General features: G+C 39.0%; 2 protein-coding genes and 1 long non-coding RNA gene across 4 annotated transcripts in view; 1 reads left to right on the top strand and 2 right to left on the bottom strand.

Annotated features, from left to right (window-relative positions):
* The first annotated feature begins 12 nt into the window (after positions 1-12).
* On the top strand, positions 13-8,016 carry atg14 (autophagy related 14). The gene is made up of 10 exons (XM_082142933.1): positions 13-443; positions 1,025-1,087; positions 1,177-1,219; positions 1,336-1,417; positions 3,195-3,432; positions 4,566-4,798; positions 5,658-5,775; positions 5,944-6,034; positions 6,113-6,198; positions 6,979-8,016. Exons 1-10 carry the CDS (start codon positions 151-153, stop codon positions 7,274-7,276), a joined length of 1,545 nt encoding a protein of 514 aa, XP_081999059.1. The 5' UTR covers positions 13-150; the 3' UTR covers positions 7,277-8,016.
* On the bottom strand, positions 2,339-3,187 carry LOC309479082. The gene is made up of 2 exons (XR_014199158.1): positions 2,574-3,187; positions 2,339-2,532 (listed from the first exon to the last, which is right to left on the bottom strand). It is a non-coding gene; the product is annotated as an uncharacterized lncRNA (long non-coding RNA).
* Positions 8,017-9,020: 1,004 nt separating the features above from the next.
* Positions 9,021-22,670, bottom strand: part of fbxo34 (F-box protein 34) — a 15,016-nt gene continuing 1,366 nt past the window's right edge. Inside the window, exons 1-3 of one of the 2 annotated variants that reach the window (XM_082142931.1) lie at positions 17,567-18,722; positions 14,977-15,130; positions 9,021-12,188 (exon numbers count right to left, since the gene is read on the bottom strand). In XM_082142931.1, the coding sequence (XP_081999057.1) occupies positions 10,100-12,188; positions 14,977-15,068 (2,181 nt within the window). In that variant the 5' untranslated portion in view covers positions 15,069-15,130; positions 17,567-18,722 and the 3' untranslated portion in view covers positions 9,021-10,099. Of the gene's footprint in view, positions 12,189-14,976; positions 15,131-17,566; positions 18,723-22,670 lie in introns of those variants that run through there. The other variant, XM_082142930.1, reaches the window with a different exon arrangement.

Here is a 22,670-nt window from a genome sequence, read left to right as displayed (position 1 = left end):
CATACACAAACATACGTCATATGGTACGTAGGGCAGACAGCCATCACATTCAGCTAGTTATAGAGACCTTAGGACCAGAGTTTTATTCTATTATTTTAAACCACAAATCATGTAAATCTAACTTTTATTCTTCATAGTGCCTGTATCATCATGGCTTGTACCTTATCAGGCGAACCCCGGTCTTCGGGGCCTGGTGAAGAGCACCCAGAGTCTGGATCAGAGGCCCGGGCGCCCGCACGACCGCATCCGCCTCTGCAGCACCTTCAGCCGGCGTGCGCTGGCGCTGCTGCCGCGGTCATGGTGGAGGCGCTGGATGATGCAGAGGGACTGTTTGTTGCCGTGGAGAGATGTCCGCTCTGCAACACCGCCAGACGCAGACTGACCTGCGCCCGGTGCATTCAGAACGGGGATTTCGTGTATTTTGACGGGAGAAATCCGGAGAGGTGTGTTTTTATTTCTTTTTTTCCTCTTAATTATTTACGATGTATGCTAATACAGTTTAGCATGCTAGCATTTTTCTGTATTATCCCTTTCGCATCTTTTTTAAATTTTATTTAAGCTCACGTTTCCCCTTGATTTTAAGTGTTTTCGGGGTTTAGATTAGTTCTGTGAAGACACCTGTAATAGTATTTAGCTAATTCATGGCCCAAGCATGCTAACATGCTAACTGCTAATAATGTAAACAAACTGTCAGACAAACAAAGAGGCACACGTTTCAGCTGTCTCTTTCATTTCTTGTCAGATGTCAGTGGCGTGGCTATTTAAATATGTTTTAAATCCATAATTAAAAGTGTTGTCATGGCTTATTTAAGTTTTGTAAAGGAGCTTTGTGGCAATATTTGACATGTCAAACGTGTTGACCAAGGTTTAGCTGAGTCATGTATGTTACCAAATGTGACAGTATCCTTATTAACTTAAGCGTGTGTGTGTGTGTGTATATATATATATATATATATATATATATATTAGTTGTGGAGTATTCTGTCTATTCTCACTATTTCTTTTTTTGTATTTCTGCTAACAGGTATTCAGAAAAGCTTGAAAGACTCCAGAAGCTGAAAAATGAAAAGGAGAATCTTCAACAGAGGTATGATATCAGCATCATGTGGTGCACAATCCAACATTGTCCACTGATAATACTCAAGTCTGAATGACTGAATTTTCCTTTTGTTTCAGAGTCATCAAAGCCATGGACAAGAAAGTCGAGGCAGATCAGCTTGTGAGTATTTTTGTTCATGTTTTAAGTGCTCAAATTTAAAGTTAAAAGATGATAAAAGATATAAACCTGTTTTTAAGCTATTTCTCAGCATCATGGTTGTGTTTTGTTTAACACAGAAGTGGAAAATCATGTCATGCAGGATGAAGATCCAACAACTCAAAGAGGCCATCTGCAATAGCAATGAAGAAGTCAAGAGTGGTGTGTATCACAATAAAAATGATCCCATGACAAAAGTGTGTAAACATGCCAAAATCACATTGAGCTGTGGTACTCATACAGTTGTGGCCCGAATTTTTGGCACCCCTGGTAAATATGATCAAATATGTCTGTAAAATAAATCTGCATTGTTTATCCTTTTGATTTTTTTTATAAAAAATGTCATTAAAGTAAAAGAAATGAAAGTGGGGTGGAAATCACATTATGAAATTAATGTTTTTCTCCAAAACACATTGGCCATAAAAATTGTTGGTCTTTTATTCAATACTTTTTTCAACCACCTTTTGCCAAGATAACAGCTCTGAGTTTTCTCCTATAATGCCTGATGAGTTTGGAGAATACCTTACAGGAGATCAGAGACCGTTCCTCCATACAGAATCTCTCCAGATCCTTCAGATTACCAGCTCCATGTTGGCGGTGCTTCTCTTCAGTTCAGCCGACTCGTTTTCTAAAGGTTTTAGTTCAGGAGACTGGGACGGCCATTGCAGAAGCTTCATTTTGACACATTTTTGTGTTGATTTTGATTTTCGTTTTTGGATCATTGTCCTGATGGAAGATCCAACCACGGCCCATTATAAGATTTCTAGCAGAGGCCGTCAGGTTGATTTTTTAAATAATTTTTGTATCTGTTGGTATTTGCTAGAATCCTTAATACCATGTATCTGAACAAGATGTCCAGGACCTCCAGCAAAAAATAAGCCCACAACATTAAAGATCCAGCAGTGTATTTAACCGTGGGCATCGGGTACTTTTTATCCCTGTTGCACCAAACTCATCTGGTGGGTTTACTGGCAAAAGCTCTTTTTTTGTTTCATCCAACCATAAAACCAGGTCCCTTTTGAAGTTCCAGTCGTGTCTGACAACTAAATATGCTGGAATTTATTTTTGGACGAGCGAGGAGGATTTTTGTTTTGTTTTTTTGAACAGTTTGAGGTTATGTAGGGGTTGGTTGAATGTTTTTTTTTTTTTTTTTTTTTTGGCTTTCTGACCCCGAGACTCAACTAATCTCTGCAGTTCTCCATCTGTGATCCTTGGAGAGTCTTTGGCCACTCAAACTCTCCTCCTCATCGTGCATTAGGATTATATAAACACACGTCCTCTTCCAGGCAGATTTGTAACATCTTTAGTTGATTGAAACTTATTAATTATTGCCCTGATGGTGGAAATGGGGATTTTCAAAGCTCTAGCTATTTTCTTACAGCCACTTTCTATTTTGTGAAGCTCGACAATCTTTTGCTGCACATCACAACTATATTCTTTGGTTTTACTCATTGTGATGGATAATTAAGGGAATTTGGCCTTTGTGTTTCCTCATATCTACTGTATATTCCTGTAGGAACAGGAAGTCATGGCTGGACAATTTCATGTTCCTAGTCACCCTGGTGTGCTAAAAAATGTACATATTAATGGGAATATACTTCAGAGATATTTTACTCGTAAAAATCTAGGGGTGCCAGTAATTGTGTCCAACGTGTTTTGGAGAAAAACATTTATTTGATAATGTGATTTCCCCCACACACTTTTAATTATTTTACGTCAATGAAAGGTTCGATTTTTGAAAACAATTTTGAATGAAAGATCAAAAGGATAAACAGTGCAGATTTATTTTTACAGACATCTTTGATCATATTTACCAGGGGTGCCAATAATTCTGACCATAACTGTATGTAAGTTCTCTCTTGTCCTTAAAGTAGAATAATAATAATAAAATAGCAGTCTGTTGTTTGATGTCATTACTGTTTCTTTTTCTTGACTTTAGGTAGGGAGCTGTTGTTGCGTTCCCAGGAGGAAGGGCAGCGGCTGCAGCGCAGGGCCAGCCGACATCAGGAAAAGAGGGACAAAATTAAGCGGCACAACCAACGTCTGGGCGAGCTCCTGGAGAAGAGATCCAAAGAGCTTCAGGGGAGGCTGGGTGCCCTGGCTGAGGTGCGGAGGGAGCACATCCTGGAGCTCACCACTCACATCTTCAACATCCAGGAGGAGAAGCAGGGCAGCAGGTCAGAGCAGAGCAGATGAGCAGAAATATACTCTGATCAACATCAAAATATATGCATAAGCTTACAATACATGGGGATGAATATTTTAGCTGAGCTTGTTGCAATGCAGTCTGGAATGGTCAATACTACTTAACAAGTAAACTAGTTGGAGTAGAGTTAGCAATATGCTTCATAGTACTTATTTACTTGTTTATTTACTCATTTATTTATTTACTTACTTTCTTCATTTTATTATCATGGGAAATTAGAATTTTGTGTGCAAAGATGGAGTTGGTGATGAAGAAAAATGTTGCGTCGCATAGAAATATTTCACCCAAAAGGCGAGTCCCTGGATATCACTCAGATTTATGCCAGTTAAGGATTCTCTAACCACAGTCAATTATTCCCTGAAAGTGAAAGCAAAAACCGACCGAGCTTTTGGCATCTGACCCTGTATTAACAGCGTATTAATTCTCTGACACGACGAGAGCTGAATCTACCTCAGTGCTGCTAATAACGGTAGCCTATATGTTAATTTATTGGCTTAATATATATTGCAAATAATACACTACTGTTTAAAGATTGGCATCAGTATTTTTTTTTTAAAGGGATTATTACTTTTTATAAATTAATACTTTTATTCAGCAAGAACGCATTAAATTGTTCAAAAGTGACAGTAAAGATATTTCCATTGTTACAAAAAAGTATATTTTATATATCAGCATATTAGAATGATTTCTGAAGGCTCATGTGACACTGAAGACTGGAGTTTCTGACTCTGAAATGTATTAAAATAGAAAACAGTTCTTTTAAATTGTAATATTTCACAATCTAAATATTTGTACTATATTTTTGATCAAATAAATGCAGTCTTGGTGAGCACAAGATACTTCTTTCAAAAACATTAAAAAAAATCTTCCTGACCCTAAACTTTTAAACAATATTGTATATTGTTTTCCTCCAGATATAACCTCAAATAGTCATACTGAATTCTCGCTTATGAATGTGTTCTTGGAGGTGGACACATTATTTCATTCGGTTGCTCCAGGGTCACTGTAATTGGCTCACTATCACTTGGCATTGATAGATCATGAACTAAACTTGTTTGGCCAGTTTTTGAATGCGTCATCATCTCAAGTGTTTGTATCCTTCAGGGACCCAGCGGATCCAGTCGTGGCTGAGTATGACCTTGCTCTGACCTCCAGCACCGTCAGTGAACTCGCAGAGGCGAGGCGAACCACCTATCACTCAGGCCGCTGGATCTGGGACGATCAGAACGGAGAGACGAGCATCAGCATCACTGGGCCACACGTCACACTTCCCAGTAATGGAGACTGCTCAGCCTATTACAGCTGGGTGGAGGAGAAGAGTGGGAACCAGGGGCCAGGTACAGAATTCACAGATCATCACTGTCACATCCCTGTTTCTCAGACACTTTTAAAATACTGCATTAATATTGCATTAAACAGTTTTTATCCGAAGCAAACTTTAAAATATAGGTTTTTAAATTGCACTTTTAAAGTTTTTCATCTTGTTACTTAGTTGGTGGTGTTAAAGCATCAACCAACCAAATTGTATTTCTCAGTGCAGTGTTAGTTAACCCAATTGACCTCAGTCTGTTTTTCAGTGAGTTCTTTGTATTTTTATCCTTTTGTTTTTATCATTTCATTTTAAATGCTTTCAGTTCCTCTATAGGAAATAAAATAATATGTATAACAAATACACTATAATGCCACAATCCACTAACCATATTCTTACCATACTCTTACCATACTTTAGACATGTTGAATTTCAGTGATAATTGTATTTCATTATACAAAGACTGGAAATGACTTTAGGTTTAAGAAGAGTACAGTATGGATTTGATTTATAAAACTGTAAACAGCTAAACATTTAATTAATCTCATAAGTCAGAACACTATCTTTGGCATGCTTATTTGTGACATTATAGAAGTAATTTAATGAAAGGAAAAATTTCTGATTTATTAAACATGTTGTTTTGAAATCATTATTTTGGTAACACTTTACAGTAAGGTCTCATTTGTTTTTAAACATTAACTAACATGAACTAACATATTCATGGTATTTCACAGTACATTAACTAATGTTAACAAACAACTTTTAAACATTGAGATTAACATTAGCTAAGATTGATAAATGCTTTATAAGTATTATGTTAGCTCATGTTAACTGATGTTAACAAATTAAACCTTATTGTAAATTGTTATCTTTTATTTTTTGTGTAGAGTTGGACCACATCAACCCGGCACACACCATCAGTGCCGCCCTCTGTTATGCCACACAGCTCGTCAATATCCTGTCTCATATTCTGGATGTCAACCTTCCGAAAAAGTTGTGCAACAGGTTACAGCCGCATGTTTATTGTCAAACCTTCAGTTGAAAACCTCAAAGCATCTGTATTTTTATACAAGAATGTGATGGAAAAATCTTCAGTATTTAAGTTTCATTTTTAGGGTTGTTCAGCTCAGAGACGTCTGATGAGTCCTGTATTCTGTTTTGTTTTCTCTGCAGCGAGTTCTGCGGAGATAATCTGACTCGCTACCGATTCACCCGTGCCGTAAACAAGCTCAACACCAACATCCTGCACCTCTGCTTCTCACAGGTAAAAACTGAGAACATGCTGAGTCTGATCTGAGAAGTCATATTCTGCACATACCTCATGTTTATACTCTCTTCTTAGCATGTTGACAGCGAGCTGCTTCATCCTCACCACACTTTGAGGAATATCATGTTTCTAGTGTCTCCAGCTAACAAGAATCTTGGCAGGTGAGAAATTACATTGACCTATTTCTTAAAGAGAACAATGTACTTTCAGATTGTCCATGTGTGTTATAGCCCACTATTCATGATCAAATTCTAATAGATAAAATCAGGTCCCACCCTAATTATTTGACACTGATTTTAAACGCGCATAATAAACTTATGCACTCAACTGAGGTGGATACATTTTTTATCTGCCAAGACATGCACATAAACTATGACAGGAACACATTTACTGAATGTAAACAAAAAATAAAAAAACTCACGTGACTTTGCGAGCTGACCAATCACATCGCACAGCATCTCAAATGTTGGTTTGATCATTCTGAAACGCCTGAGCCAAAGGCTGTCATCAAAATGATTTGGTATAATGACCTCCGAGAAGTGTCTCGCATGATTTGCATTCACAAACACCAGGCATCCAAACACAAGATAACATGACAGCGTGTATTGCATTTCATTTGTGCCCTCTGAGGTGCAACTCATTTATGATGGAGGAAAAAAGAGATACAGTTTCTTCCCCGACTGCGGCGGCTTATTACAGAAATTTTTCGCCAGTTTCCCAGGAAGTGATGACTTTTTTCTCTTGAACACATGGGATGGAAACGCTACTTTATTTGCACATTTTGGTGCAATAAGTTAAATTCGCAACTTTTGGTGGAAAAATAGCTACTGAAGACTGGAGGAATGGCTGCTGAATATTCAGCTTTGCCATCACAGGAATAAAAAATTTGAGGTATGAATATTAGTGTATGTCAGCTTTTCACACTCTTGTTCACTTCATAGAACTGGGCCGTTTGAGGTGAGCGCTGACTTGGAAGACTCTATGGAGTTTGTGGAACCAGAGGAGGCTGGACCTGTGGAGGAGAGCGGAGACGAGGCAGTGACGGATGAAGAAACAGACTTGGGCACAGACTGGGAGACCGTTCCAAGCCCTCGCTTCTGTGACATCCCCTCCCAGCCTATGGATCTTTCCCAGAGTGGCATGCAGGCTTCCCAGCCAGTTGGCAATGCAGGGGGTATGATCTCCTCCGCGGCCGCCTCCGTCACGTCCTGGTTCCGCGCCTACACCGGGCAGCGCTGAGATCTGGTGGATGTGGGGGTGGTTAGAACTATGCAAACACCCTATTACTGTCACCCACATTACTTGTCAACTTGCCTGTTGGGGGAAATAAAGGGAAGTTTTCATCTCATACTGAATAAAGTAGAAAACAGAGTGAAGCATGTGTTCCTCAGAAACAACATTTTTGTGTGGTTTTCTTGCAGGATGGAAGAGTGTAGTGAACTACTTTTACATTTTTGATCTTTTGTAGCTCACATTATACTGTAGACACCAGTCAACTTTATTCAGTGTACATTGCCAAATATTTTTGTGAATCGGTGAAGAAATTGTACGTTCAAAGCATCGTTGGACAGACTTGACTGTGCTAGAGTTTGAATGATGATCGCACCTTCTCACCAGCTTTTCAAAGAACCTTACTGTATAAATGTTGCTGGTTTTGTCTGAGAGGCAAATATTATTGTTTTCTTGTTTTATTAGATTATACATTTACAAGAGGAATTGTATTTTATGAATAATTTTTTTTCCCCTTTAAATTTTCTGAACCACTGCAAGCTGCATTGGGCATAAATATCCAGCATTGGTACCCAGTGGAGGAGAGGCTGTCTGTCTATTTGCTCTTAGGATTTATGTACAGGTTTATTTTTTTCACCACCTTTAGTTGTCGAAAGAAAAGAAATGCATATTTACTCAGTTTCATTTTAGAAAAGTTTTATTTGTATTAGCGGACACCCTCAGTTATTAAATTGAATACCTCTCTGAAATGCAATAGAAATGAAGCATTATTCCAGTATAAGCATTATTCCAGTATATACAAACTTCATAACTTTAATACAGTTACATATGAAGTATTTGGTCTCAGTGTAGTTATATTTCCCCTTCTCTGAGACATGCAAAGTGAAAGACAAAGTGTGTATGTCTGAGTGCATTCCAAACCTTTTCACCTAACATTCAATACCTTGAATAGTTTCAATGGGCTACACTTTTTATACATTTAAAGATGACACAAGAAAGTTAGATGCACCAAATACTAAAATTAATAGTACGTTTGGCAAAAGTTTGCGTGATGGACATTCACAAAAGATTGAGTCATATCAGGAAAAATATGTTTTATTCTACAATTAAATTGGCCAGCCCCTAATAGTGGCCATTGTATTGAGATCAACTTACACGTGGGTGAGAAATACATCTGTGCATAGATTATTTCTAATATGGTAGTGGTAAAAAAACTTTAGTGTGATGCTGCAATTTATACCAACATGCATTAGTATGTCCAAGACCAGTGTCCTTAAAAAAAAAGGTCATTACCAACTCAGTATTTACCATTTTAATTAAAAACCTTTGATTTTTATAAACTCAGTTAATTTACTGCCAGCTTACTAAGATACAAGGCATAACTAACTAACTAACAGAAATGTGCAGGCTTTTTATTGCCCAGTATCTTTCACTCAAAAACGTGCATTTGAAGTCGAAACAACTTGAAACGTAAGAATCCTAAATGAAAGCTAATAGATAAAGATTAGATTCAAAGTTTGGAAATTAAATTGATGTGCCTTTTCAATAGTTCATGTACACACTATTTGTAATGTACTATAAATTAAAATGCTCTACCACATGACATCCAATAAATACCTATCAGCTAGCAATTAACCACTCAGTGTTTACACTAATCTAAAAGAAAATGTGTGGCTAACTGGAATACTGTGTAAGGTTGTTTTCTGTGGATTCAAAGTGCAAACATACAAAAGAAAGGAGAACAGAACATAGGTTACAAATTCTTCCAAGATATACTTTATTAAGGTAAAATGCCTTAACAGGCAGAGCACAGCAATGTCATTAATAATTTGTAAAAATCTGACACACTTTGGAAAACAGTATACTGCAATTTTCTTTTTCTTTTTTTCAGATGGGGTTCAGTTAGTTACTGTCAAAATAGAGAAATTCTCTTCCCACATTCATATGTGTTTCCAGTCAAGAAACAATACATCATACATATCAATACTTAAAAATTGAGAAGAATATGCACTACCTGTTCACAGGGGATAATCAGAAGAGTCCCACTGCAGAACAAGAGTGACCATTTCACATCGGTATCTTTATACACAAAGTTAGCATAAAAAGTACAAGGCGTCTTACCCCATATTAAGATTAAATGCATTTCGTCACACTCGTGCCATCATTCATCACTGTTATGATATATAAGATTCTGTGCTATGTACAATGTAAACATCTGGGCTCAAAACAATCTCAAAAAGTCAATCCCATCAAGTCGTGAAGCCATTGCACCACCTAATATCCCAGGACTTATAAGAGATGATAACGGAAGATGGGGAAATGGAGCAAATATCAATAACTCAATAACCCTACTGGCCAAGAGTTCATGTTTGCAAGTACATTGGGAGATAAACAGAACAAATTTCCACAAAAAAAAAATTATATTGCAAGGCTAGGTCAACATCAGTGCAGGAAGTGCCAGGGTGTGTCATGAAGAACAGAAGAAGAATGGTGGGTGGATTGAGAAAATAAGTTAGTCATTAATGCTTACTCGAAGTAAAAATCATCAAGCAGTACCCAGATAGAACTCTGCAAAATTCAATCTTAAAAGGTTAAAGTGCAGACCAACATTAAGGACCTGAGGAGGGATTTCGATAGGAGAACTGCTGATTGGTTGGCAGAGTAAAAGTACAGAGACCCAGCAATTTCTTATTAGTTACAGCAACCTGGTTGTAAGCACTATACATCAAAAGCACACATGCTCATTGGCAATCCACAGACACAGAAAACGCATAGCCCATTCAAACTAGTCACTCTTACATAAACGCACACTGCATGCGTCTTTCTGGCAAACTATGAGTCCTCGTCAGTGTCCCTGTTTTTCTTGTCAATTGGCACGTTGATGCTATGAAAGGCAGGGACCCAGCGGTTGTCATGAACTCCCACGTTGCATCCTAGTGAGTCTTTGTGAGATTTGCGGCAGCACATCCAGTAGCCCGGGCCATATGGTAGTGCCTGGCAGTAGGGCTTATGATGCCAACGGCAGAGCGAAACATCACCACGGTCATACCGCTTCTTGCACTGCTTGCAGGGATCGTCTTTGTAGCGTGGATCACTAACCCAACGAGAGTCTGCTGGCCGTACGCCATAACTCTCAATGATAAATTTAAAGTAATGGCAGCTGCACTTGAGGGCAGCCAGGCTCTCGGTAGGCAACAAGCAGAAGATCTTTACAATGATGTGGTGAGGCAGGAAAGCCATGTACTGCTGAGGCTCCAAAAGTAGCTGGATCTTGAAGCGAGTTTCTAGGAATTCATGAGACACTAGGCGGCGTAATGGAAAAGGCACAGGCTCCTGATTAACTACGCAAGTCTCTACTCCCTTTGTCTCCTCAAAGTTTTGATGATTTTGCTCACACACAAGTCCATCTCTGCTCTCCTCTCTGAAAGACACTGAAGTGTCCACAGAAGGCTCAAAATCCTCGATGTGAGAAGGCTCTTTGTTCTGAGATTTGCTCTTTGATAAGATTTGCTCCTTCAGAGGCTGAGAACATTTGGCAAAAAACAACATGCCTGGTAGCGGCTCCTCATTGCACTCTGAGCTGGCATCCTTTGGCAAGGACTGCAGGTTATTTACCATTTCAACAGCTGTGCTAGTTCCCTGTCTTGCAATACAAGAACTTTCTTCCTCCTTGAGGGCGCAGTTATCAAGCCCACACTGTGAGTTCTCGGTCACCTCAAGGGTCTTAGATGGGTAACGCAGCTTGTCTAAATCACTACCCAGTTCCGGTGGGACACTCTCAGCTCTACAGTCCTGAGGGACAGAGGGCGACACTGGCTGTGATGGCTGCAGGTAAGGTTCTGACCCTGCTAGAAGCACACGCTCCACCTTTCTCTGTAAGCTGTTGCTACGAGAGAGGTTTCCTCCACCTTCCCGGAGGCTTTGTCTGCTCAGGCACTGTGACTCCAATTTGGCCACCATATCCAGAACTCGAACAGACTCACGTTCATCCTCCTGGTCCTCCAGCTGTTCTGCAACCTTGGACTGCTGCTCTGCAGGCTGAGGGATGGTTCCAACTTTGGACAAAGTGATGCTGCTGGTGCTTCGTAAGGATGGGGGTTTGGAGCTAACCTGCTGGTCGCCTGCTCTTTGCTCCAAGTATGCCACCATCTCCACCACAGAGAGAATCTTTTCTTCCTCTTCTCCTTCCATCCTAACAGCATCCTCTGCAACTTCTTGGCATGGATTGATGTTCTCATTGAGGGCCTCTTGTAGAGACATCTGTATTTCAGGTTTTGGTAAAGGAGGTTCTACACTTTTCGATATTTCCGGGTTTCCAGACCTCCTCCTGCGCTTAGCCACAGACCAGTCACCATCCCAGCAGCCTTTGTTTTTCACAGAGACAGTCCGCAGCTCTGGAGCAATGGCTTCTGTTTCTTGAGGTGTTGAGGTGTTGTCAATAACACTATTGCAAGTATTGCCACACTTCTGAGCTGCAAAAATGGCAATTTTCTCTTTTGTGTTCCCAGGTTTAATGACAGCCCATATATCCAAAGATCCCTCTGCATCCTCTCCTTGGTAGATCCTAAGTGTTCCATCATTCTCCAAACCAGTCGAAGGTGAGAGCAGAACTAAAGAAGTAGTAAATGTTGTGACAGAAGATGCTCTGCTCTTGCGGGTTCCGCTAACTCTAGTTGGTGTGTTGTTCCCACTGTTGGTGCTACATCGGAGGGTGTTGGTGGAGATGACACTGAGGGGACACCGGTTGGCTGTACCGTTGCCAGATGAGCCCATGAGGCCACACGACTGGCGAACGCCCCACTCTTTCCTAAACACTCCCTGCTGGTCGACATGGAGGCCTCTTGTTCCATCGTGCACAGATTCCCGACGTATCTCCTTATCTTGTGGTTTGGGGTATGGCTTGAGATGCATGGTAGTTAACCTAAACAAAAGGGATAAAAAAAAAAAAGAGAATTTCAAAACAAATCCACTAAACTGTTCCACTAAAGGGCAGATAAAAGAGAAATGGCAAGAAAGATAAATTCTTTAAAAACAGGAGAAAACTACTTTTACTTTTTCAAGGATGCACATCCATCTTAAAGGAATATTTCAGTCAAACAGAACTTGCCCATTCATTTAAACTACAAAAAGACTTAAAATATGGGCTGCTATAATGGTACTATAATGGCTGCTATACATGTTTTCCCTGTATGGACAAAAAGCAGCATATTCTGTTAAACATATGAGGTGGAGTAAAGTGCTAATTTTAATTTCCAGGTTATCTATTTTAGTGGTTTTCAACCCTGATCCTGGAGTAACCCAACACTGCACATTTTTTATTTGTCTCTTATTTGGCACACCCATCTGGGGTCTTGGAGTCTTTACTAATGTGCTAATATGTAGAATCGGGTGTGTTTGATTAGGAAAACATCCACAATATGCAATGCTGGGGGTCCTCCAGGACAGGGTTGGGAACCACTGAACTATTTCTTTAAGATGCATGTCTCTAGTCAATGAAGTAAACTCAATACCAAAAAGTATTTTTTTTAAATGTGCTCGATTCATAACATTACAAAAGTGGATTTCCTTCAAGCACATTAGCTGTAAAATACTAAAATGATTAAAAAAGAAAATCTAGAAATTGATCAAAAGTCCGTGCAGCAGGTTCTTAGGAATGCGTTTGGGTCTGATGATTCCGTTTGTTGTAAAACGTATGCAAAATGGCAAATAACTCCTAGCAGAAGTAGTTTCACAGTGAGCACAAGGGCTAGCTGTTCCCTCTGGCCCTTAGGCTGACATAATGGGAGCAGAGCCACCCAGGTCCAGACACAGCTGGGCTCTAACACAAGCACTCAGCTGACACGGACACAGCTGCCCTACAAACAAGCCTGCAGCACCACCAATAGCAGTATCTATGTGTGGGAGGACTGAACTCAAAGACACAAGTGCATATAAGGCATTCTTCTACTGCAGATTCAGACCTGATAAAGTGGTACTAGGGATTCTCACGTGACAACATGGGATGGCATACGGACAGTGTGGACAGCTATTTCAGAGCCAAAGTGAGAGTGGGAGGCGGCAGGCTTGCTCAAAAAGGGAGGAGGTATGTGGGTTGCAGCCATTTATTGGAGGGCAAACATGGAAGGTGAAACATGTCCATTGAGAAGAGAGAATAGCATTTGGTGTATCCTTGGAAAGCTTGCATAGCCCAGCACATCTCCTCCTGTGCCAACCTTCCTTTGTGGAAAACAGCGGGAGAGGCCAATCTCTAAGGTCAAAATCGTTTGGTTGAGCTGTTGTCTTGGATAAAAAGAGGGACAACACAAAAGGCAAGTCAACAGTGTACCCATAGACAATCAAAGCCACTCACATTTCCTGGTACAACCCTGCCTCGGACTTCCTGTTCTTACAACATTTTTTTTGGTGCTAGCAAAGCTCAAACATAGTAGATTCACTTTAGATGTGCATAAATTCAACAGTTGGAAATAACTTGACCAGACTTCAAAGACAAGGTAGTCTGATTAAAAGGTCACCACTGAGATAAAAAGCTAATGGATTTCGATAGATAGCTAGCTTCCCCCCTTTGTTCATGAAATAAACAAAAGTTAAACATCTAATTTGACTTCTGTATTGATGGATGACAAAATGCCACATAAAAGAGACTGTAGCACTGTACTGATTACTTCAAAACCTCAAAGGAACCTCCCAGTTTGCACAGAAACACACTGCAGCACCCTTGCTGGACAGAAGTATGATTACCCTGGAGGTACGCCAGCTCCTATCTGGCACTCAAATGCTGATTTTTACTCATTACACAACCTGGCAACAACATACAGCTGCCGCCCAGCCCTTGCCCTCAACGCACTCACAACTCAGAGTTTCCTTAAGACCATGGGCCAAAACACATGTGTGAGCTAATGATAATTTAAGGGCAAAAAAGCACAACAACATTATGTAAAAAGAAATCAAATACCCACAAGTGAAAAGCAAAACATCAGATTGAGTAACGTAAAGGATGACATCTTCTTGTAAACGCTCATGACTTCCTCTATAAGGGGCCTGCCAGAGGACCTGGTAAACTGATTGGGGAAAAACATTTTTTTAACGAGGATGAGGTCACGATTATGAAGACTCCATTGCTCCAATTATGTTGTAACACTGTGTTCTTCCTAAAGAAAAGGCTGAGCATCTGGGTCTGCACACTTCACCACATGTGTCGCCACAGTCTATAGTTTATGTAGTCGTAGCTTAGCGGGACAAAACAACAGAGGGGTAACTATTGGTGGACGCATACAGAAAAGCTTGTTTTTCTCTACCCACTGGATAGCACAATATGCTAAAACCTACGTTTGTTTGCCACAGTAAGACAGGATGGGAAATTGTCAACATGAGAACCATGGCTCAATGTGTGCTAACAGTTCTACCACCGCTCAGCACAAAATTCAATATACATGTTCTAAACATCTTTAAAGTTTTTGTTATGAAAACATTTAGCTGAGGGCTGATGTTGGCTGTTGTGTCCAAACAAAATAATGAAAAACAACCCTGAAGGAGGTCGACATCCGTGATGATGAACAGATGAAAGAGTTTGTTGTTTTTCTGGAAATGAACAGCAGAAACCAAAGTGGATTCAGTCTATCTAAACAAATGTAAGTGAGTGAATTACCATCAAATTACCCTCAAAATGTGTGATGTCATGTATAGGCTTGAGTGCAGTAAGTACTAATTACCTCCAGACTGATGGCGGATTGGAGGCTCGTAACCGTGGTTCCCGGTAAGGGGTGGGGTTGCAGTAACTGATAGTTTTACATTTCTGAGGCATTAGGCTCCTCCCTCCAGTGCGAGCGATGTCTCCCAACAGAAGAGCTCAGGACTCCAGCCTCACTGCAAGACAACATTGAAAACTGAGAACAGCTTGGCTTTCCAACTTGAATACACATGTACATTCTATATAAGGACAGTTTTGAAACACAAGACCCTAATAGTATAAACTTACTACCAACTATAGTTTTTTATAGTATAGTTCAAATTTATTGCAGATATTTTTATTAGTTTGTACAGTTCTATCAGTAATCAAAGCATCCATTAGAACAGCTGAAGCTCTCTCTACCAGGAAACTTCTAAAGACTCCAAGTCCTCTCAGTTCACTTTCTGTGGTCTCAGTGTCTTGCGTACATCTCTGTACTAGCTCATATTTGGGACTTTTCTAAGCAGTTCTGGAACCTTTTACTGCAGCACGTCTCTTGTTGCTGTGTCCCTAGGTTTGTAAAGCTTTTGTTGTAGTATTCTTAATTTGCGAGTCACTTTTTAGCATAAAAAAGGCAAAATATAAATGTAACCGAGTGTGTTTATATTCATAATCTTACACAGATTATTCTTAATAACTGTGTAGATCATAAACAGCTTAAGCACAATCCAATCTGCACACATCGATTTATGCCAATTTTAGCTGGACTGATTTATTTCACAATAAATCATCTCTCTTGCATCATCTGGTTTCTATGAGCTGATTTTTGACAGTTAACAGCAATATGCTGTACACGCTGAATGACCACTTTAGGTTTTAAAAGGTTCTGCATACTGGTTAGTGGTGAACAAAACATGCGCTATAGGTTCTTCTTTAGTACCATTTTGTAGTGATAATTCTAACCACTTGCAGCAATGGCTACATGCTGCTCCTCAACAGAACATGAAACTGTAAATTAAAAATGACAAAATTTACAATACCAGCCTTTCTGCAGTACCGGTAGTATTGAGTACCGTGTCAAACCGGTACCCTCTGATAGACACTACTTTCAAACGCTCCTGTGTGTATTTGTGTAAGCGCTCTGTGAAGAGCATCAAAGGTTTCCATTTACAATGCGTTTTTGCAGCGTTGCACATTGTAGCCAATCATAGACATGTTTGTTGAGTGCGTGAACACAATGCCCAATCAGAGGCGTTTTAGTCAGTCAGAATCCTCTCAAATATGCCAGTTTGTTCAGCGTGAGCGCTGCACGCTTGTGAATCGTTTTGTTATAACCAACAACGTATAAAGATGATGCAAATAAGAAATTCATTGTATAGGCAGCATTTTAACGGCTGCAGCTGAACTTAAGTGATATCAGCTTTGGTTAAAGGGAGCGTTCATTGCTCGGTTACTGTTTAACCTATTCATAATTTAAATTAGTACACACTGTAAACTTTCGGGAGTGACAACCCTATTAAAATGTGGGATTGAATCTGAAATTGCGATGTTTGACAACGGACGGACACAAAAATCTGATATATCAAAATAGATCTGTGTAGTCTGCCAATTGTTACGTTAACTGTAATGCAGTGTTAATATAAAAACAATAGTTTTTGCGATGGTACCGACTAAAATTGTTACCGTGACAACCCTACATCAAAGCATCACAGATTGACCTCTAGACTGTATACTATAAAGTAATTGTGCATCCTCAAAGCCTATTGGAAACAAAGTTAAGTTTACCTTAAATAGCCTATGAGGTCTGCAGCAACCACTTGTGAGGGTGTAATTCCAAAATAACTAGGCTATCACAAAGAGAGACACAGAAACCTACATAAGAGACAGGGAACATTGATGGGAAGAAGCTTTAATAACCTAGTTTTGGTAACAAACTGGGTCACAGCACCATTTTGTTAAGAATTTATTAAGATTTAATGCACAATTTTATACATACACACATAAATACATATACACACACACATACATACATGCATATATAAATATATAAAAATATAAACTAACTACTTGCTATAGTAGTATGTCATGTAACATGTCAAATGATAAAAAAATATATTAAAAAAAAAAATCACATTCTGAAGGTCAAACTACAGCTCTACTGATTATGACAGACAATCTCATCTGCAAGCAGATATAAAATAGAAACGTGCACATGCTGAACAGAACACATGGCTCTGAATCTCTTATGCCCATTCCCTCTCCAGGGGTTAGAAAAGCAGCCAAGCAGTTTGTTTTCAAAGAGATACTTCACTCATGAAGAGCAGATAAGCCTGGAAAAAAAAAGTTTTTGGAACAGTACCCCCATGTCCCAACATACGTCCTCAACGAAACGCTTGTAATAAAAACGGACACTGGCTGAGCTCACCAGTAGACAAGATTACATAGTCGGAGAGAGCAAAACAAAGCAGAGATAACTTCATTTCCTCTTTCTATCCGTGTGTTCTGAGTACTCGTGTTCATGCAGCTCCTGGGGCGGATCCACAAATGAGCAACTGCCTAACAGATAGCTAGAAGTCTTTCTCTGAAGTATCTTTTTTTTTTTTACACTTAAATGACAAAAAAAGTATACTCACATTCAGCCAAGCTATTCGGCAAGTCAATGCATTGTAAATTCCTCCGGTTCAACATTTGCACAGTATTCCATTACAGAGGATAGTATGTACACAGTCTTCAGCACGTGGTTTTATTGGTCTGACTGACACCCTCCAGAATTTCACCTAAGCAGCTGTGATTGGCCGGGACAGGAGGGCTCCGCTTACAAGCACGTGTGTGCCTGCCAGAGGATATAAACGCAGGTCTGATAAGGAGCCAATGGGCTATTCAAGATCCTTGCATGCCTATAAATGGCAAAGATAATCAATACTTTTGGACCTTCGCTTAAGAACGAGGACTGAGTGCAGAATCTGCGTGCACAAACTTTGCAAGCAGTGATGCAAGCAAAAACAAAATTCAAGACAAACAGTAACTAAAATTAAATATACTAAAATACACAAACAACGCATGGTGTCCTTTAAGGGCGAGGGAACTTCTCATATCGCACTTCCTTTACCTGAACTTGCTCAAGCTTTTCCAAAAACAATGGCACTCATTCAAAAGGAGAGGTGGGGCGGCTCCTTAGCTTACACAATGCCATTTCCAGACCGTCTAAAACAGACCAGCTGCTACAATGGCTTTCATAGATCTTTCCAGATCTCGGACGCTGTAAAAACATAAGAGCATAAATCAAATAGCCACACACCTCTCATGGTACAAACCTAAGAATTTTCAGCTGCTCTCTTAAACAGAGGAGCCTTTGAGTTTGTTAAAAGTGTTTTGGAGCATCAAGTACAAACTAAAAGTGATAAAGGTACATGGATTAGTCATGTCAACTCTAAAATACTGCACACTGCAAAGTATGCTGCCAAATATTTATCAAAAATGATATGCAAAAGAGTGCAAAACATTTTAAAGAGTAGCATGTTACACTGGTGTCACATGACCTCACTACACTGCATGCTTAAAGTCCCCCTGTGGTGAAAATCAAGCTTTTAATGTTGTTTATGTCTATGTGGTGTTTTTAATATGCTTTAAAACAAACCATGTGCAAATTCATAAGTCAACACCACTGCGGAATATTTTCTCCTTAAAACTGCAGTGAACCAAAGACAGTCTCAAAAACGCAGTTTGAAATCGCTGGCGTTTCTGACGTCACAAACTACCTTGTAACCAATCAGGTCAACAAGTGGATCTCTGAGCTGGTGTGTGTGAGTGGAGGCAGGGCTAATTTGCATATTCATTGAACCACGTATACTAAATGAGGCAAGGGTGTAGAGGTACACTCATGCTATTTTAAGGCATGATTTTTTTTTTTTTTTTTTAAGGAAAAAACGTCTAAATATATCATTTTGATGATTTTGGTGAAGGGACATCACCCAGCGATTCTGTGCAGCCAGATAATTCACATACTAAGCACAGTATACATTCTAGTGTTGTAAAAAGTACCATCTATGCAATTCTATTCAAATAAATAAATACATGAATTGAAAAAAAAAATGTATAAAAAAAACTAGCCTACTCTTTCTGCACTCTCAAAAATTACAAATAGATGCCCTTTGCAATAAAAATCACGGATGGGGAAAAAATTTAACAAAACAAGTGCAAGTACTTAAAATTATACTGTAAAAATGCTACAGTAAAAACATGTTAAATGGTTAACTTGGTTATCTTACCATATACGGTGAAAAACTTTAAACGGTTTAACATCACATTATATGTAATTTAACAAAAATATATGTACCATATACAAAATTAATAAAAGTTCCAGATTATTTCGATACATATCAATCCTGAAATAGATATTTTTGACAACACTAAAGTGCACTGATGTTGTTGTCCTAAAATTGAGCACATTAATAAGTACATTTGTACATAAACTAAGTACATTTCACTTTCAGCAGACTGAGGTTCACTTCTCTGTTCTTCAGTACAACTTCCCTTTTTCAAAAACTTTGAAGTAACTCTGTGGTTTTCTATTTCAATTCCAGCAAAGGGAGTTAATGTATTTTTCAATGCACAGAATCTGCTTTAATATTTGATTTGGTCCCATTTCAAAATCAAAGCACTGAGGAGTTTTCTTTCCCATAACTGAGCTGCAGATGGGCTGTGGTGCTATTGTGCAATGACTTGCCTTCTCAAATTGCCTTCTTGCACGTTCTTGGGTCACAAACAAGCTTGCGATTATCTTTGCCCTCTCTATCCTCTGTTATTTTGATTGCTACATGGTTGTTATATGTGCTGATGTTTAAAATGCAATAAATGGTTAGGCTAGAAGTCAATAATCAGACTTGTATGTCCAAATTGATTACAAATGCAATAGTCAAAAATACTTAGAAATATAACTGCAACATACTGAATCTATAAAGAATCAATTTTAGCATAAGATTATCATGACAAAAGAGTGTTTGAGTAGATACACAAGTCTGTTTGAGAGCAATGTTTGCATATGATATCAGAAGACTTTATGATGATCCATGAACCAACCAGTGTTAACCACTCAGCAGATTGAACTCCTTCGAAAGAGGTTAACAGAAGTTCATTTTGATACAAAATAAGACATCAACAACTAGCAGTAAAGCCTCCGATTACCCAACAGCCCCAGCTCTGAATTTCACATCTTGATAGAAGTTCACACATGCTCTATAAATGCTTCTGTGGCACTTTGAGGAACCGTCCACATTAATAAGGGACGCATGTTGGAAGCGTCCAGTTGCCAAATACTATGCTGCTATTCTGACACCATACTAGGAATAGTTAGGTCAGGTCAACAAGCATGTCAACGGCCCAACCCAACGCAACCAGCAAGCACAAGCAGCATATAAATACAGCACCGATATACACAAGGTCCATTGCATGACCTCAGACAAAACAAGGCCTTTGAACTCTTCGCCAGCTGAAACCTGATAGGCTGTGCACACCTTGTGCAATCGGCGTTCCAAAACAAATCTGTTACCATTATAACTGCTATCTGTCTTCTCTCTCTCGCTCTCCTATTAAATCAGCCGGTGTCATAAACTTCTGTAATGAGCAGACATGTGAACACAGCCGTATGATCTCAATAAGAAGGTGTTCCAGCTACGCTAATGTTCTAAGTAGGAATCGACAGACCATCTGCAATGAGTCACTCCCTGTGAAATGTGAGTTTAGCATGGACAACAAGTACTCTAATGTGGGCTTGTGTATGAAAGAGGAGTCAAATGAGACAACTTTATATGACTTTTTACATAAACCACAATCAAAAGTTTTTGTTTTTTTAAAGTCATCTCTTATTTTCAGCAAGGTTACATTAACTTGATCAACAATACAGTAGAAACATTTATATTGTGATATGTCACAATTTAAAATAACTTTTCTATTTGAATATATTTTAAAATGTGATTTATTACTATAAATATTTCTATATTTTCAGCATCATTACTCCAGTCTTCAGTGTCACATGATCCTTCAGAAATCATTCTAATATGATGATTTGCTGCTCAAGAAACATTTCTGATTATCAAATGTGTGGAAACATGATAATTTATTTTTTCAGGATTCATTGATGAATAGAAAGTTTTAAAAAAAACTGTTTTTTTAATAGAAATCTGATAGATGTTTTTACTGTCACTTCTGATGTCTTCTTTCTAAATTAAAGTATTAGTTTCTTTAAAAAAAAAAAAACGTAATCACAAACTTTTCAATGATGGTGTCTATCAGCACATATTTTAATCTGATAAAAATTCAACAGTCCACTACCTTTTGAATGACTAATAGGCTACATCATCGTCCATGAGTGAGGTCAGCTTGTTGAAGTGGATTTTTTCCTTTGCCCAATTATTCAGTACATTAGTCATTCAGGCAAGCCAGAGACTAGCTGAATCTTAAAAGCATGTAGTTTAATACATCCCTGTTGTGCATTTCTGCCTATAAACATTAGGCAAAACCATCATGCCAAACCAGAACAAAAAGACTTGGTCAGAGGTAGACGGGAAAACAGCATGCATTAAGACTGCATTATTAATTGTGAAAAACAAAGGCTCTGGATTTCACGTGCCGCCCAAATAATGCAGAGTGTGTCAGCCACGGTTTAACATTTTGCCACACAAATACTTCAAAGCATTTCAAGCTTGATGGAAAAAAAACATACTAAACCCCAGTTCGAAAGAAGGCAATGCAATCCAAACCACACACTATTCAGCAGACTTGTCTATGTTCAAGACAAAAGCTTGTCCCAACCTGCTGGGTATTTCTTCCCTGTGAGAAGCTTGTGTAAAAGCTTTCCGTGGTTTGCAGAGTGAGGTAAGATACACCTTTCTGCTCCACACTTCCCTTTAGCCCGTCACATGACTCCAGGTCGAGTGACCAAACAGGTTCTTAAGCTGTGGAAGCAGTCCACTTGTCAGACTTCCCTTGCAAGCGCCGCAGGGTTAATTGCAGGTGGTGGTGCTCAATTGTGCTTTATGAAGCGTTCACTTAACTAGGTATATTCTCACTGCATTGCATTAGGCAGACAGAAAAAAACCCAAAGTCGCTGCTGCAATTCTGCACGTTTCAACATGACACCGGTTGCTTAAATCAATACTTTTACTTGCCAAATAAACTTAAAATGCCTGCCAAATAAACCAACCTCTTGAATGGTCTGATTAATGGGAATTGTTTAAAGTACTCATTAGACGTGGTCTGAGACTACATGCTAGATTTCTGTGGCATAACTAAAATAACTTGACAAAACACTAAAAACTTAATTTGCATGTCATCACTATACAATTATGGTGTGACACTAACCAGTCAAGAGTCATTAAGCAGTGGTTGGTGTTGGACTTTCTGGGTTGTGCATTGTAAAATGTATTGTTTGCTTTACAACAACTTCACAGGCTATTCTGCAGCTCAAGTTGTTCTCTAAGATATGACTGAAATCTAGATTTAAAAACCTTCTAGAAGAAAAAACATTGGGTGACACCTTGATCTCATTGACCCACCTGAAATAAAATAAAAACCTGAAAAATTAAATGCACATGTATCTGAAAAAACATGGCCTTCCAGATAACAAAAGGACAGCAGAAAATTGCTGCGACCACAAACAAATCAACCCCACGCCATCTGACAAATAACCGTGAGAACTTTTATCACGTCTATAACGGGATGTATGGCCTGGTTTTGACA

This window comes from Leuciscus leuciscus (genome assembly GCF_965113295.1).
Source record: "Leuciscus leuciscus genome assembly, chromosome: 17".
In the NCBI taxonomy this organism is placed as follows: domain Eukaryota; kingdom Metazoa; phylum Chordata; class Actinopteri; order Cypriniformes; family Leuciscidae; genus Leuciscus; species Leuciscus leuciscus.
The sequence above is the reverse complement of the archived record's forward strand: the minus strand, read 5'-3'. Positions and strand labels throughout refer to the sequence as shown.

Coding starts and splice junctions, on each gene's coding strand:
- atg14 (XM_082142933.1), top strand. CDS start 151: ATGGCTTGTACCTTATCAGGCGAACCCCGGTCTTCGGGGCCTGGTGAA. Junction 1,418..3,194: donor CAATGAAGAAGTCAAGAGTG/GTGTGTATCACA, acceptor TCTTGACTTTAG/GTAGGGAGCTGTTGTTGCGT. Junction 5,776..5,943: donor CCGAAAAAGTTGTGCAACAG/GTTACAGCCGCA, acceptor TTTTCTCTGCAG/CGAGTTCTGCGGAGATAATC.